The sequence below is a fragment of the Callorhinus ursinus genome, unplaced genomic scaffold (genome assembly GCF_003265705.2).
Source record: "Callorhinus ursinus isolate GAN/ISIS: 27379988/994484 unplaced genomic scaffold, GSC_fseal_2.0 scaffold121, whole genome shotgun sequence".
Lineage (NCBI taxonomy): Eukaryota > Metazoa > Chordata > Mammalia > Carnivora > Otariidae > Callorhinus > Callorhinus ursinus.
This window is the reverse complement of record NW_027397183.1, coordinates 320,662-337,696: the sequence shown is the minus strand read 5'-3', so window position 1 is coordinate 337,696 and position 17,035 is coordinate 320,662. Positions and strand designations below refer to the sequence as shown.

Sequence of the window (17,035 nt, the reverse complement as noted above, 5' to 3'; positions counted from 1 at the left end):
CATTATGAATTACCAAGTGAAAAATCTTTGTCCCCCAAGGTGAAGAAAACAATTTCAAAGAGCGCTTTTTCTCAGCCCCCTCAGCAGCTAGAGTCTGTCTCTAACACACAAAAAAGGACGAGGAAAAGGAGAAAGCTGCAGAGAATGAGGTGGAGAAGAAAAAAGTTCACGATGGGGGTGGAGGAGAGAGAGAGGCAGGAAGACCCCTGATTGCAACAAAAACCCATGCTGTGGTTTTCAAAGACCATATATACCAGTAATGAAGGTGTGAGCAATGACGGAAGTGGGAGACGACCAAAGAACAAGTCAGGGGCTGAGAGCTCATTCAAAGTGCTTTCACCAGAGCCCCCAGGCTGAGAGCAAGAAAGAAGAACTTCTGTCCCAAGGTAATGAGACCCACTGGGGATCTGGGGTTCGGGAACTGGGATGGGACAGTTGACAGAACCACTCAGGTAAGGACAGGCTTCCAGTGAGGTCCCTGAGAACCCCTGATTTTTGCAATGCCCTTTACCCTCGGGACCCTAGAAAGAGAAGTGTTACTGTACGAGCCGGGCCACCATGCTCGCTCTTCCCCAGTAGGCTTCCAGGGATACAAGCCCCATTCTGACACTTACCTCAACTGGGAAAGAACTGTACTCTGTGTTCATGGGAGGGAAATCCAGGCGAGCGCCTTGAAGTAACATACCTAACCGAGCATAAATCTCTTATGCTGTTCTAAATCCTCCAGGCCACTTTCTTTTGTTCAGTGTTCGTGGGGGATGAATCACAAAGGGTCATTCTTATCAGTAAAAAGGAGATAGTCACCAGAGGAAAGTTACCAAGTCTTGGATCCACTCTCCTCTGGATCCCTCAAAGCCTGGCCTAGGACAAGCCACTGGGCTCCATGGAGCTTCAGGCTGGTCCTATGAGGCATCCCTGAGGGAAGTTTACATCCCAGATCTATGCTCTGGGGGTGATGCCAACAAGAGAGGCTTCGGGCCAACTGGCATATTTTGGCAGAGTAAACTTGGGAATTCCAGAGTGAAAAGAATGGTTCAGAAATAGTTTTCCATGGGATGCCTGGGTGGTACAGTCAGTTGGGCATCCAACTCTTGGTTGTGATCTTGGGGTCATGGGATCAGCCTGTGTAGGCTCCACGCTCATCATAGAGTCTGCTTAAGACTCTCTCTCCCTCTCCCCCTGCCCCACCCCTCCACCCTCTCTCTCCCCCTGCCTCTCTAAAATGAATGGGTAAATCTTAAAAAAAAAAAAAAAGTAGTTTTCCTTGGGGCGCCTGGGTGGCTCAGTCCGTTAAGCAACCAACTCTTGATCTCAGCTCAAGTCTTGATCTCAGGGTCATGAATCCAGGCCCCGCATTAAAAAAAAAGAAGAAGAAAGTTTTCCTCTAATTTCCGGAGTTATGCACTTTAGTGGAAGACCTTTCATCTAAAAATCAGGAGATCTGGTTGCCTCAGTTTCCCTAGTTGCAAAACAAGGAGCCTATTCTGCAGGAGTTCTGCACTGGGGGTCCATTCATGGGATTCGTGAATCTGGGGGAAACATATCTTTACTTCCACCAGTTTCTAGCTGAAAGTTAGCAAGCATTTGCTTCAGTTATGAAGGTATGCAACAAACCACAATAGAATTTGCCATCAATAGAAATCAAAATATTTTCAAATCTCATTACAGTTGTTACAGGTTTCTCAAAATGTCACATACACTCATCACTACTATGAAGTTACAATAATTACTTTTTTTTTTTTTAAGATTTTTACTGATGCTAGATCTAAGGAAGCACTTATACTACTCTATCACATGTTCTAATGTTTAGACAACTGTTCTGATACAATGTTTCCTTTGTTATCCTTTATATTTTATTTTATTAATTTGTAAGTATTATTCTGAGAAGGGGATCCACAGGCTTCACCAGACAACCAAAGCTGCCTCTGGTGCACTAATGCTAAGGTTGAGAAGCCAGGCTCTATGTGTCAAGGGGGTAAGAGCCGCAAGGTTGAGAAAGCAGGCAAGTGCTCCAAGGGCCTCCGGCGGCTAACTTCAATTTGCTTACTAATCTGTTCCTACTTTAAGGAAGTTGAGGTTGTGGTGGTTGATGAAATCCCATCTCTGGGTCTGGGGCATCTTTTTCAACTTGGTGGGAGATCTGCAAATGGGTATCTGTAAACAAATATTTGTGAAGCTGATTGTTAGCCTTCCAGCTCCTCTGAGAGGTTAGATCTGGGCTTTAGTAGCAAAGAGAAGAGTGTTTTCCTTACAGTCTTGTACCCACCAGCAGTGGGTCCACACTCCGCAGAAAAGGTCGGGCACAGATCCATGTGTCATTTAATTATCGCAACATTCATGGGAGGGAACTTTAAACACAAGAGGAAGGTTGGTAACGTGCCCCAGATGGCACGAAGCTTGGATCTGAGTCTGAGACTCCAGGTGCCCCCCGCTTTATAAGGTTGGGGAGATGGCGGGTGTTTACCTCCAAAGGCACATCCTCAGAGTCCATGGGTTCCTAGGCACCCATCATAGTTCAGGAGCCCTGGGGAAGGCTGAAAAGTGACGATGCCAACCTAAGCTGGACCTTCATCCTTGCCGACTCCAGGGCTCGCCACGTTTTATGAGGAAGAGGAGACCTGTCTCTAGCTCGTGGACCCAGAAAGTCCTCCCACTTCCCTCCCCAACACCTCTTCCCGCTACGGAGGGCCAGTTGCGCCTCTAATACAGACTGCGTCCTCGGGACCCACCAGACGGGATCTTGCACCGCCCACACCTCCAGTACTAGTTCAGGTTTTCCCCAGCTACCCTGCACGCCCTACCCCGCGCCCCGGCGGCTCACGGGCCATCTCCGGCTTCAACTAGAAGGCAGCGCCCTCTGGTGGTCACAATGCAGAAGCGGCGGTGCCGGCTCCACCAAGCCCTGCCTGCATCACACCGGGGTGTTCCTCCTCCAGGCACCAAGGTCACCTACTCCAAGAGCATCCGTTCCCCAGGGCCGCCACCTGCCCCAGGCCTCCTGAACGGCCCACGATAAACTTACACGCTTTGCTTCAGCTCGGCCCTAGGCACCACGAAGCCCGGCCACTTGCATCAGCGCCTGTGAGCCTGCCCGCCACTCTGCAGCTCTTTGCTTGGAAGCAATTCCTACCCCGCCCCCTCCCATCCCGCTGCACCAGTCCCTCAGGGAACACACCTAGAGAAGGGACATGACCTTCTCAATATCCTACAGCTAGCTAATGCACAGCCGGGGCTGGAAGACAAATCTCCCCAGCCCATTCCCCACCTTACCTCACCACAGTCAGCAAACATCTGTCAAGGCCCAACTGCACTCCCATCCTGCAGCCTTTCCAGACCTCTCATTCAGAATTTCTTCTTTCCTATTCCTTGGTATACTTTGTGACCTTATTACTGTTAGCACAGCCCTCCTTGGACTGCAGCTGTTCCTGAATGGCTGGAGAGCTGTGAGAAGAGGCACAAAGGACATGACAGACCTGCATAACTTGGGAGTTAACAATGCTAGCTCCTTCACTTAGAAGCTGTGATTTTAAGCTATTCACACACCTCTCTAAGCTTCCATACGCTTAATAAAAGTGACAATTTTTTTCTAAATAACTAGAATAGCTGTGCTTTATAAGAACTAAACACAATTGTGGACGTGGATGTGTTTGGGACGTAAATTGCCGCAAATATGAGGAAGCATAAAAATAATCATGGCTAACATTTATTTACTGAGCCCTTACTCTATGCCAGCCACTATACTGGCATTGAACTGTGTAGTAGTTTACATGGGTTGCCTCTTTTAACCCAAAGAACAATCCTGGGAAGAGAATATTATCACCATTTTACAGCTGAGTAAGCTGCTTTTCAGAGAGGTTCAGAAACTTGCCCAACATTATGCAGCTAGTTAGTGCCAAAGTCAGATTACAGACCAGTCCTTCTGACTAGAGGCTGCATAGAATCACTGAGAGAGTCGGCCTCTGTTTTAGTCATCTCTCTGTGCTCTCTGGTGCCCGACACATCATAGTTGTTCAGTGTTTGTCAAATATATCCATTTATTAAGGGCTGAGCATAGTTCCTGTCCCAGGAGCCTAAGAAACTTGCCTGAGACACAACTAGTAAGTTTTTTTAAAGATTTTATTTATTTTTTTTGAGAGAGAGAGAATGAGAGATAGAGAGACGAGAGGGAAGAGGGTCAGAGGGAGAAGCAGACTCCCCGCTGAGCAGGGAGCCCGATGTGGGACTCGATCCTGGGACTCCAGGATCATGACCTGAGCCGAAGGCAGTCGCTTAACCAACTGAGCCACCCAGGCGCCCAACAACTAGTAAGTTTTGAGATACAAGCAGTCTGGCTCCAGAGTCTGTGCTTTTAAGCACAAACCTATGCTAAGTGAATAATTGCAATTCTTCTTTATCTTCCTTTTTGAGTTTACCTTTTTTAGTTAAATTCAATTAATTAGCATATAGTGTATTATTAGTTTCAGAAGTAGAGGTCAGTGATTCATCAGTCTAATATAATACCCAGGGCTCATTACATCATGTGCCCTCCTTAATGCCCATCACCCTGTTACCCCATCCCCCCACTCACCTCCCTCCAGCAACCCTGTTTCCTATGATTAAGAGTCTCTTATGGTTTGTCTTCTCTGATTTCGTCTTGTTTTATTTTTCCTTCCCTTTCCTACGATCCTCTGTTTTGTTTCTTGAATTCCACATGAGTGAGATCATATGATAATTCTTTCTCTGATTGACTTATTTTGCTTGACATAATGCCCTCCATTTCTATCCATGTTGTTGCAAATGGCAAGATTTCTTTATCTTCCTTTTCAAATCAGATAATACTTTGTAGCTAGACACAAAAGCATGTCACTGAAAGTTCAATGTTTTGTTTCAAGACTCAGCAGGACTTTCTGGTGGAGACATGGAACAGCATGAAAGTAGGACAACACAGGGCACCTGGGTGGCTCAGTCGTTAAGCGTCTGCCTTCGGCTCAGGTCATGATCCCGGGGTCCTGGGATCGAGCCCCGCATCGGGCTCCCTCCTCCACAGGAAGCCTGCTTCTCCCTCTCCCACTCCCCCTGCTTGTGTTCCCTCTCTCGCTGTGTTTCTCTCTGTTGAATAAATAAATAAAATCTTAAAAAAAAAAAAAAAAAGAAAGTAGGACAACACATAGGAGAGGGAACACGAGGTCAAGGCTAGGGCAGCAGCACTGGGGGCCAGACCCACTGGGAGTTTTCCTTAGGATTGTGACAAATTTAGGGGCACCTGGGTGGCTCGGTTGGTTAAGCGTCTGCCTTTGGCTCAGGTCATGATCCCAGGGTCCTGGGATCAAGCCCCGCATCGGGCTCCCTGCTCATCAGGAAGCCTCCTTCTCTCTCTGCCCCTCCCTCCTGCTCATTCTCTCTCTCTCTCTCTCTCTCAAAAATAAAAATACTTTAAAAAAAAGTAATACATTCATAAGATAAGATTTATCAAGCGAAAGAGTATGCAATGAGAAAAAAAAAAAGCCTCCTTACATTCATCTGCCTCTCAACCCACAGGAACTGCCCTTCCCCCCAAAAGTTCACCACTTTTAAATATTTTCCACTGAACTCATGGATACAAAGAACAGAATGGTGGTTGCCAGAGGAGAGGAGCCTGAGGGGTGGGGGAAATGAGTGAAGAGGGTCTGGAGGCAGACTTCCAGCTGTGAAATGAACCGGTCATGGGGATGTGGGTGCAGCATGGTGACTACAGTGAATGATACTGTAGTGCACATTTGAAGGTTGCCGGCAGAGTGAATCTTGAAAGTTCTCATCAAAAGAAAAAAATTGGGGGGTAAATTTTCATGGTGATGAAGGTGACTACACCTCCTGTGGGGATCATTTCATAGTGTATACAAGTGTCAAATCATGACTTGTATACCTGAAACTCATATCATGTATGTCAATTATACCTCAATAAAAAGATCAGAAATAATCAAAATCCTCACTGGTAGGAATCTATGAGAATAAATTCACATAATTATGATTACTGTGCAGCAATATTTAAAGAGGGAAAGCTGTTTCTGTATTGATATGGAATGGTCTCCACAGGACACACTGGTAAGTGAAAAAAGCAAAATGTAGAACAGAGTGTACTGTATACTATCCTTCATTGTTGTTGTTGATGTTTTTTATAAAAGGAAAAATATGGAACCTCTTAAATATTCATAGAATATATCTCTAGAAGCATCCACAATAAGGCAACATTGGTTGACTCAGGGAAGGGGCAATAGATCACTGGGGGTGGGAGTAGGAAGGAAACTTTTAACTGTACACCTCTGCCCTTTGAACTCTGTGAATGTAATTACCTATCCAAAAAGTTATAAACTACAAAAGTGTTTAAATATATTTTTAGAACACATATAGAGAGAGAGGATTTTAAAAAAATAAAAATATTTATTTTATATGCATAGCCCTGCAATTTGCCTTTTTTGACATAATGGTATATTATTGATCCCCCTTCAGGCTCATATTTAGAAAACTCATTCTTTTTAATAACATATAATATTCTACTGTATGAATGAGTCAAAATTTATTCAACCATTTCCAAATGATGAAAATTCAGGTGTTATCTTGGTTTTGCTTTGGGTTCAGTTTGGGTTTTTTGACATGAGAACAATTTTTCTTAGCTAAGATTAGAAGATATAAACATAAAAAGGTAAAACAATAAAATATTGGGGGAAAAAGTGTAACTCTAGCCTGAGGGAAACTTTCTTAAACTGATGATGGTGTGGTTTGGTTTATGGTGAACACCAACTTAGATGATCTTTCACTGACACCATCTCTCCCAGGATCCCGTTTAAGTCTCAGTTGCTCTAAGCTGGTCTCGGGGAAACAGTCTGAAGACCTGTCCTTGCACAAAAACACTATAACCCCCTCAGCCTCTTCTTTCTTACACTGCAAAGTACAGATCAAGCTTAGTCGTTTTCCTTCCTGGTGAAATAAGCTTTGGATGTGCATGCACCCTGGAATGGGAAGGGGGAAGAATTAGCCATGGGAAGTTTGCTCACACAGACTAAGTTCACTACAGAGTACTGCAGATGACTTAAAACATAGATGCACTGTATTTAACTACAATACAGATGTGATTTTTCCTGATGGAAAGAAACAAACAATGAATTGGGAGAAAATATTTGTTAAAAAAAGAAAAAAGGCCAGGGTAATATCTCTAATATAGAGAAAAACTGATTTTTTAGAAAGTTGATTTGGAAAAAAAATGCAAAGAATATGAACAAGCAATTCATAGAAGAGGAAATACTAATGACCAATAAATGTATGAAGAGATCCTCACCTCCACTAGTCATGGAAATGCAAAATAAAACAACAGTGGGATCTAATTTTTCATTCATCAAATTGGCAAAAATGTAAAAGACAATATTCAGTGCTGACAAGCACATTCTTGCTGAATGTCCAAATCTCAACCATATTTCTGGAAAGCAATCTGATAATACATAGTAGAAAAAAATGTGTTCATATTCTTTGACCCAGTAATACAACTTAATTTAGAAAAAAATATTCTGAAAATATAGCATTTAGTGTCTATGTCTCTTCCCTCTTTTCTCCTCTCTTCTCTCCAGTACACCTCACTTAACTGTCTCACTTCCCAGCCAGCTGGACTCTCATGCCCAAGCCTTCTTCCACCTGACTCTAGCCAACTTAAGCTAGTGCCTGGAACATGGAGATGGTCTTGGAGCCCTGGGAGGCCTTGTCTAGGAGTTCTCATGTGCTTTCAGGAAAGTGAGGCCAAGGACATAACTGGAGCCAACATTTGCGTCAAGTTCCTGCGGCTGCTGACAACGTGCAGGAGAGTGATGGCACCTGGCAGAGGTTGCTTGGCCCTGGCCACTCTGCTGGCAATTGTGGACATCCAGCTTGGCGGTGAGGACAGCCCCTCCCCAGATCCCCAGAGCAGAGATGGCCATCAGGGAAAATCCTGGACTCATGAGGAGGGATGGATCCCAAGATTTTTTTTCTGGTGGGGAAGAAAAGGACCCACTCCCTCTTGACACTAATGAAAGGGTGAAAAACATAGTTTTTCTTTTTCTGTTAAAACTATTACCCTCCCCATCAGACATTCTGCCTCTGCTATGTGTTGCCAAGAACCTGGTAATCTGGCCCTCAACCTAAGATTCTTTCAGGATCTTATACATTCCAAATTTATGAAATCCAGGTTTGAGATTCTGATACTACATGTGTCAACTTGGGGTGCCTGGTTGGTTCAGTCAGTTAAGCATCCAACTCTTGATTTCGGCTCAGGTCATGATCTCAGGGTCATGAGATCAAGCCCTACATTGGGCTCCATGCTGGACGTGGAGCCTGCTCTCTCCAACCCCCCATCCCTCTGCCCCTCCCCTCCCCACTCTCTCAAAAAAAAAAAAATATATATATATATGACATATGTCAACTTTAACAACCCATTTAACCACTGTGCACCTCAGTTTATAAAATGGGAACAACAGTACATGGTTCTAGGGCTATACCAAGGATTAGATGTATATAAATGCACTTTAATAAAGGTCCTATACAAGTTCTATTTGGAGTAGAAATAAAATATAAACCATTTCTGAATTAACGAATAACTGGGATTACAGGTCTCCCTCAGATATGGGTATAGCCCATAGAATACTCTTCTAAGAGGTGGTATTTAATGTCTATTGGGCAGCCCCCACCTCTGCCTCAACATTTCTATGTGAGTGAACTTAAGTCTGTGTGAGCAAACTTCCCATGGCTAATTCTTCCCCCTTCCCGTTCCAGGGTGCATGCACATCCAAAGCTCATTTCACCAGGAAGGAAAACGACTAAGCTTGATCTGTACTTTGAAGTATAAGAAAGAAGAGGCTGAGGGGGTTATAGTGTTTTTGTGCAAGGACAGGTCTTCGGACTGTTTCCCCGAGACCAGCTTAGAGCAACTGAGACTTAAACGGGATCCTGGGAGAGATGGTGTCAGTGAAAGATCATCTAAGTTGGTGTTCACCATAAACCAAACCACACCATCGGACAGCGGGAGGTACCAGTGTTGTGCCACAAGCCAGAAGCCAGAAATCCGCCTTCAGGGCCACTTTTTCTCTGTTTTAGTCACAGGTAAGCTCTGATACCCCACATGCCAGCAGATGAGATAATAAGCAGGGTCGACAGCTAGAGACAGAAATAGTTACTTCAGGTCCTGGATAGGCAGTCTTCCTGGGGGAAGAGTCCTTCCCATTACTCAGTCATTTCCCACCAGTCCCGCTGCCGTGGCAAATGCTCACAGCATGAATACAAAAGTAATCTCATTTCGTCTTTTATTTTAAAAACCTTACTGAGGTAAACCATTTAATTTTTATTGACACTGAGACTGGGTTACATGGAGGTAAAGCAATTTTTCAATTTGTCTCACTGACCAGTGCCAGTAAAAGCAGATCAAAGTCTGAAATTTAGGCTTTCTGATTCTAATTCAGAGAGCTCTCAGAAATGTGGTTTTATTTCTAAATATAGACACAGCCTTCACGCTGTGACAGAGATGGATTTGAGATAAAACAGATGGTTGTCTTAATGAACATTTAGTTGTAAGAAACAGAAACCTACTCAAGCTGCCATAGGTTAAAAGGAACAAATAATAAAGCAAGAATAAAAAAGCCCTCATGAGATCTGGTTTCTGGAATCAGAAACCAGAAAGCCAACAGAACCTAAACAATTACAGTCTCAATCTCTCTGGGGCAGTAAGGTCTCTCATTCCTGCATATCTCCTTTATTTTGTGCCTACTCCCCTACTCTGTTACTACTTAGACAAAACCTAAATACGGTCAACTCCAGACTCAGCTTTATATATGACTTCCTCATAGGCCCAGCCGAGAGTGACTCTTGTGTTTCTATATTCCCAAAGGAACAAGCCTTCAAAACTGAGAATTATGTTCCGATTGGAATTCTATATCCATCCAAACTACCAATCGAATGTGAGGAAAGAATACAGACAGACATGTAATGACTCCAAAAAAAAAAAAAAAAAGATTGCCTTCCATGTGATCTTAAAAAGCCACCAGAGGTGTGCTTCAGAAAAACAGGAAGTGAATAGGCAGAGTGGATAAAATGGGATCCAGGAAAGTAAGGACTCTAATAGGGGAAAGGAAATAAGGAAATTCTAGAATGAAAAATGGCCAAAACAGGCAATTGGTCCAAAAGGAACAAGGGAAAGAGGGCTCTGAAAGATCTTGAGGAGGGGAAAACAGAACTGATAGGTCATCTTTCTGAAGGCCTGTGACAGACTGGATGAAGGAGTAAAGATATGGATATGGAAAATTCTGCCTGATTAAAAAAAAAAAAAGTGATCATCATCTCCAGGGAAAACACCGAATTTTACAAAAGGAAACCTAATCGTGGCACACAACTTGGCTCTGTAATACGTAACATTTACAGAATCCAAATTACATAAACATTAATTTAACTACAATGTGTAATATAATGATTTGTGAAAGATGCAGAGAAGGAAAGTGCGTAGAGGTTTAAGAGAAACATATCTTCATCTTAACAGAAAATCAATAGATAATGCCTAAATTTTATCATCAAGAAGTGGTAATATAAGCATACTATTTAGGAATACTATTTAGGGATACATCTGACAGTGGTTGTCCCGGGGAAATAAGCCAGGAGAAAAAAAGGACACTGCTATTATTCTTTATGAACTTTCAAATACTATATTTTAACTTTAAGAAAACTAGAAATTACACCCCCTCCCAAATAAAAACCTAGCCCAGAGCTTTTTAACAAATATTTTAATCATTTCCTATGGCTAGCAGTTAATCCACGTTTTCTACGTCAGTCTAGATTGATTTGTATCTTCCTCCTTGCTTCCTGGTGTCTTCCCCTCTGACCTCGCTGCAGCATCTAGCATTTCCATTCTCTCCCTTAACAAACTCCCATCTCTACTGGCTTCTGTGACTCTCTACGTCCCAGGTTTTCCCGCCTTTCTGGCTGTTCTTTCTCTCCTTCTCTGTCTCCATTTCCCCCTCTCACCACTCAAACATGAGAATTCATTCCCCAAGACTCACTCCTCACCTCTCTGATCTTTTCCCTATTGTTTCTCCCAAGTTCTCATTTACGCTCATGATTTTACCTGCACCTTCTTGCGAACTGACCCACAAATCAATTTGCCCAGCTCTAACCTCTTCCTAAGTCTCAATTTAACATTTTCACTGACAACTGGGCTCCTAGCTTCTGACTGCCCTGCCATCTCCTCACTCAAACCTGAGACCCTAGTTCTGCCCATGATTTAGTCAAAATCTTGGTGATTTTTTTCTCTTCTCCATACATTTACTAAGTACAACTAGTTCTTCCCCACTTTTTATTCCTTTCTTTCCAAAGGGGTTTTCCAAGTTTTCATCATCTCACACTTAAAATATCCCCAAGAGTCTCCTGGCAAGCCCCTTGAGATCCGACCACGTCTTATTCATTGTTGTATCTCCTCCCACACCTACCTCATGGCCTGGCACCGAGCTGTTACCTAATAAATGATCCATCAACTCTAAATACTATCTCTGTCTCCAAACCAAACAGCCACCTGACCTATTTCTAAAATGCTAATTTGTACATGCCACACCACCAGTTTTAACGGCTTTTCACTGTCCAGGGGACAAAGTCTAAATTACTTTTGCCTTGCACCAGAGGCTCTGTAAAATTTCATTCTATTCATGTGAATACTCTGTTCCAGGTGATCTCACTAGGGGAAACTCTTCTGTCATTCCTCTCACACTTCTCATATTGATTGTGCATCCCACAGACACAGCGCTAAGCTTGGAGAATAGAATGGGGGGAGCAAGAAAGCCCTTGCTCCTTGTAAACTCATCTATATATAGTCTATAATCTAATCACATTCTTTTAATGTGCCCTAAGCACTTCTACTTGTGATGGCGCTCCGTAAGATAAAATGCCTTTCTCATCCTCAGTATATTTAAGTATTAGAGTCAGCACATATGGATACTCACCAAAGGCAGAGATGATAAAAGTTCCTTTTGGAAGGTGAAACTAACAAAGGCGGACAAGTCACATATCGTATCAGTAAACAATGTCTACCATTCACTACTACATTTACTGCCATGTGTGCCAGGCATTGTGCTGAATGATGTATCGATTATTTCATTTAATCTTCATGGCCTTTTTGAGGTTGCAGCTGTTGTCATGTGAAAAGTCCGTCTCAAAGGTAATTTGGGGTAATTTTATTCAGCTGGTAAATGGTGAAAAAAAATCCAGATCTATTCCAAAGTCCAGATTTTAACTTATGCTAAACTGCTTGACACACTCTGGAAGATGGTTTTTAAGTGAGGGGGCACCCAAGTCCAAGGTGACTAAGCTGTTCCAGCTGCCTCTCTAACAAGACTTTAAAGTTCCTTCAAGGTAGGCCTGTTTGCATCCCCAGTGTGACACACAGTAGATTCTCTATTTTTCGCTGTTTAAGTACCTCATCATCACTACTCATAAATGTTAAAAAATACTTATTTGGGCAATAAATTGTGCTGGGCACTGTCCCTGGAGATCAAAGAAGATGTTCTGAGATGACGCCAAAGGAGGTATTAGTGGTTTCTGAAACCCTCCCCTGATAATTAATTCTCTTTTGAACCAGAGGCAGGGAACCACACAGTGAAAGGATTGAAACAAACAGGGCACCCCGCGTTCAGTCACAGTAAAGGCGCTCTCGGTTCAGACTTCCTGCGAGAAAAAGCCTGGGTGATGCTGGTCACCGGCCTGGTGGCCCTTCAAGGTATGTTCAGAAGAGGCTTAAGCACCCCAGGCAGTGAGGGTGCTACACCTTTGACATTTTGATTATCCTCCAAGAGGAGATGTAGAAAGGAAGCCTAGAGTGGGAGAGTGAAGTGCTGCTCAGGCCCCGGCTGTCCACAGGAAAACACCAAACCAACATGAGGGCAAAACTGGTCCAAAAGGACTCAAGACTTTATAATAACCAGAGGAAGATGGATGAAACACCTTCTCCATTGGACAGGAGGTCAGACCTGTTAGGAAAGCGAGCTTGTGGAAGAGGCAAATAAATAAATACAGTTGCCTCTACTCACTGGGCCAACAGAAGACTACAAGTAAAGGCAACAGATATTTGCCTATTATGTGAAGATGAACAAGGCAAGAGTCAGACTGGGTCTGGAGGTGGGCTTTAAAAATGCAGATCTTTGGCAAAGGCTGATGGGCAGATTGAGTACAGACACTTGTAGGTGAGTTCTCTGAGCATCACATCAGTATAGATACCAGGTTTCCCTATTAGATAACAGAGATTGGAACTCACAATGATTTGCCATTACATTTTTGCATAATCAGTAACTGACGCAGCTCTTTGCCTGTCCTTGACATTCTTTTTTTTTTTTAATATTTTATTTATTTGAGAGGGAGAGAACACAGAAGGAGAGGGAGAGGGAGAAGCAGACTCCTCGATGAGGGGAGAGCCCGATGCGGAACTCGATCCCAGGACCCTGGGATCATGACCTGAGCCGAAGGCAGACGCTTAACCAACTGAGCCACCCAGGCGCCCCGCCTGTCCTTGGCATTCTTTTTTTTAAAAAAGATTTTATTTATTTGTCAGAGACAGAGAGAAAGAGAGCACAAGTAAGGGGAGCAGCAGAGGGAGAAGCAGGCTTCCTGCTGAGCAAGGAGCCCGATGCGGGACTCGATCCCAGGACCCTGGGATCATGACCTGAACTGAAGGCAGACGCTTAACCGACTGAGCCACGCAGGCGCCCCTGTCCTTGGCATTCTTAATTCCACTTTTTTTAAAGCTTTCCTCTAATCAATAACTACCACTGTTTGCATGCCACCAGAATATAAGCTCTATAATGCAGGGGCTTTTGTCTCATTTACCCCAACAAAAAGACAGTACCAGGCACACAGTACGCTCTTAATTTGTTTAAAGAATTTGTATGATGGGTTAGGTTTTACATACGGTGATTCTTAACCCATATAACCCTTCCAGGCAAACATTCCGATTACTCATCAGTAAACAGACACAAAGAGCTTAAATGTTGCTCCAGTTCACAGGAATACAGGACCTTCTCACTCCAAAACCATGGGCTTTCAGTAATTACCTACTATATGCCAAGTATCTTCTCTCTCAACTCCCTCACCACCCTCCCCATTCTGAGATTGCCTCCTCCCAAATAGGATCACCTAACACTCCCTTATTCCAGCCTTTTTTTTTTTTTTTAAGTTTGTGTGTGTGTTCAAGATTTCATTTATTTATTTGACAAAGAGTACAAGCAGGGAGAGTGGCAGGGAGAGGGAGAAGCAGCTCCCACTGAGCAGAGAGCCCAAAGTGGGGCTCTATCCCAGGACACTGGGATCATGACCTGAGCTGAAGGCAGACGCCTACCCGACTGAGCCACCCAGGCGTCCCGTTATTCCAGCCTCTTAACTGCAAACTATCAAAAGAAAACAGACCTTACCTGTGATCCTTGGCAAGGACGTGCCAAATGTAAGCCTATGACAGTTGTGAATATCAAGCAGTCTGATCCTTTAGACCTAATTCTTTATTGAATCTAAATTCCCTCAGATAGCTACTCTGTTAGTAAAATAAATTGTATTTCTTCATACAGAAACAACTACTCTGAAAAGGAAATTGAGTCTAACCATGCAATCTATGACCACTTACTACCTTTGACTCCCAAGTTATGCTAGAGCAAAAACTCTCTCAGCTCTTTTCCCCTTTCCAATCAGGTAAAGGGAATGAACTTTGGATAGTTGATGCCTTTTATCCTTCTCCCCCCAACTGAAGGCTTAGCAAAACTATGGAAAGGGTAATGTTCAGTAGAATAAAAGGACACACATTTTGTCAGGCCCAGAGAGATCACGTACATCAAGTTAGGATGCTTATATGTTACCAAAAGGATGAGGAAGGGGCGCCTGGGTGGCTCAGTTGGTTAAGCGTCTGCCTTCAGCTCAGATCCTGATCTCAAGGTCCTGGGATCGAGTTCCACATCAGGCTCTCTGCTCAGTGGGGAGTTTGCTTCTCCCTCTCTCTAATAAATGAATAAAATCTTCAAAAAAAAAAAAAAAAAAGGATAGTAAGTTTCCTGGATCTCTGGGCCTCCCTCAACTCATGAAACCACCTTCAGGGAGTATCCCTGTCCTATCACTGTGTCAGCCTTCACATGGAAAACCTACCTGGAACTTTTTGGGAGGCATCTATTTCTTCTTCGATTGCCCTACCTTCCCGCAAGGAGACATTGAAGGTTGGCTTCCTCCCCACTTCCACCAGACCAGTCAGATTTGCTAGAGGTCACAACTGCAACTTTTAGCAATAAGATACAACTGATTATAGAGAAGGGTTTTATATACCCATCCTTCTTTCCTTTCCGTTCCCCCCCTAGTCACCAGGGCCAAACAATGAATTACATCAGGTATCTAAGTTGTATGACAGTAATACAAACTTTCCTTTTTCTTTCTACAGCTTTGTAAGCCTTGTGCCAGAAACTTTAAAAGAACAAGTTCCAGCAAGATAAACCTGACTCTCTTTACCTTGCTACCTTTCACATTACAACATACACGGAGATGAAAACAGCACAGGGGAAGAGATGCTAAATACGCCAAGAATCTGGGAAATATAAGGTGGGACAAATAATGTATTCCTTGACCTCCCCTCCTCACTGCCATAACAAACCTGCCTTTCTTCCCACCTCTGTAACCACTTAAAAAAGAAAAAAAAAGAACAACTTTTACAAAAGTAGCTGGCGGACAGTTCTCACTCAAATATTGGATTAAGTATGTGGTACGTGTGTTTTTGTACTGAAGAAAAAGTTTTCCTCCCCCCTTCCTCCAACACAGTAAAATAAACAAGCAAGCCAAACAAAATGAGAACACCAATTGTTTTTGAAGAAACTTTTATTTAGCACTAGAAAGAAGAGAGAAGAAACAAGCAAAGATAGGTAGGGCAGGAAACGGAGAGCCCGAGCCAGTGACTGACTTGGCAAGAAAGTGAAGAAACGGAGAGACCCTGGCATTCAACAGCATCCCCACAGTGTGGCTAGAGGAAGAGGAAGCTCTGTGTGCCCAGGTGCACCACACAGCAGAACGCCCAGCTCCAACTGAGTACCCGTCAGCCTCTTTGGTCATATCTCTTTCCTTTTAAATAAATGCCCAGAGTGATATTTGCAGCCTTTTCTTTTCTCCTAAATTCACAAATCCTCTTGTCGTTCTCTTTGGACAGATGACCTCTTGTCATAGTTAAATGGGGGCAGGGTGAGGAGAGGAGGTGGACAACAACAGGGTAGTCCTGAGAGGAGGAACTACATGAACCAAGAGATTAAGACACAGACAATTTAACTGGAGCTAAACGGCAAGCCAGCAAAAGGAAACAGGACACCTTACCTGTGATCCTTGGCCAGGACCTGCCAAATGTGGGAGCGAAGGTTTGTGGGAAGAGAGAGAGAGAAAAGGCTGAAAAAGATGGGTTAGACCCTTATTAGTGATGGCGCAGACCCTCAAACTAAGGGCTCTGGGTTTTGTGCCTTATGGAGGTAAAAAAGACGAGGCATGGAGTCAAAACACCTGGATTCAAATCCTGGCTCTTCAATGTACCAGCTGTGTCCTTAGGCAAATGAAGTTTTGAGACGCAATTTCTGTCTACTTCTCTCTAAATGGGATCTTGCCTACTCTATCTACTGTTTCTATAGCATTGCTCTGAGGATCAAATCTGAGATTCTAGATTTTAAACCCACAACCATTTGAATTCTGACTCCAAAGTCTCCAAAGCTTTCTCCATTAAATTATGTTCACTTTAATCTTTCTCTGTTTTATGTAGGTTTTTTTTCTAAATTTTAAGCTCATACGGGTGGAGAGGTCTTTTACTATTTACTATTCAAAGAATCTTCTGAAATTTCCCAACATTACACAATCACTGGAAGTCTCACAAAGAAGCCACACCACATCCTACTACAGAAAATGTTCCATCTATTGTGCTATACTAATTATAGTCCACACATAAAAATCTGCAGAAGGATACATGACCGCTGTCCAAGCTTGTTAAGACATTCAAGAGCACTGGACTATTAGCTCTAAGTAGAATAAA

The 17,035-nt window shown here is 43.3% G+C and overlaps 1 protein-coding gene across 1 annotated transcript; it reads left to right on the top strand.

Annotated features, from left to right (window-relative positions):
- The first annotated feature begins 267 nt into the window (after positions 1-267).
- CD160 (CD160 molecule) lies at positions 268-16,748 on the top strand. Its single transcript, XM_025858471.2, has 5 exons — positions 268-386; positions 7,734-7,878; positions 8,755-9,081; positions 12,593-12,730; positions 15,419-16,748. The coding sequence occupies exons 2-5, from the start codon at positions 7,812-7,814 to the stop codon at positions 15,424-15,426; spliced, it is 540 nt and encodes a 179-aa protein (XP_025714256.1). The 5' UTR covers positions 268-386; positions 7,734-7,811; the 3' UTR covers positions 15,427-16,748.
- Positions 16,749-17,035: the final 287 nt, after the last annotated feature.

Excerpts from the sequence above, each read along its gene's own strand:
- CD160 (XM_025858471.2), top strand. The coding sequence starts at position 7,812 with ATGGCACCTGGCAGAGGTTGCTTGGCCCTGGCCACTCTGCTGGCAATT. Across the intron at positions 7,879-8,754 it reads TGTGGACATCCAGCTTGGCG|GGTGCATGCACATCCAAAGC; the intron begins GTGAGGACAGCC and ends TTCCCGTTCCAG. Across the intron at positions 9,082-12,592 it reads TTTCTCTGTTTTAGTCACAG|AGGCAGGGAACCACACAGTG; the intron begins GTAAGCTCTGAT and ends CTTTTGAACCAG.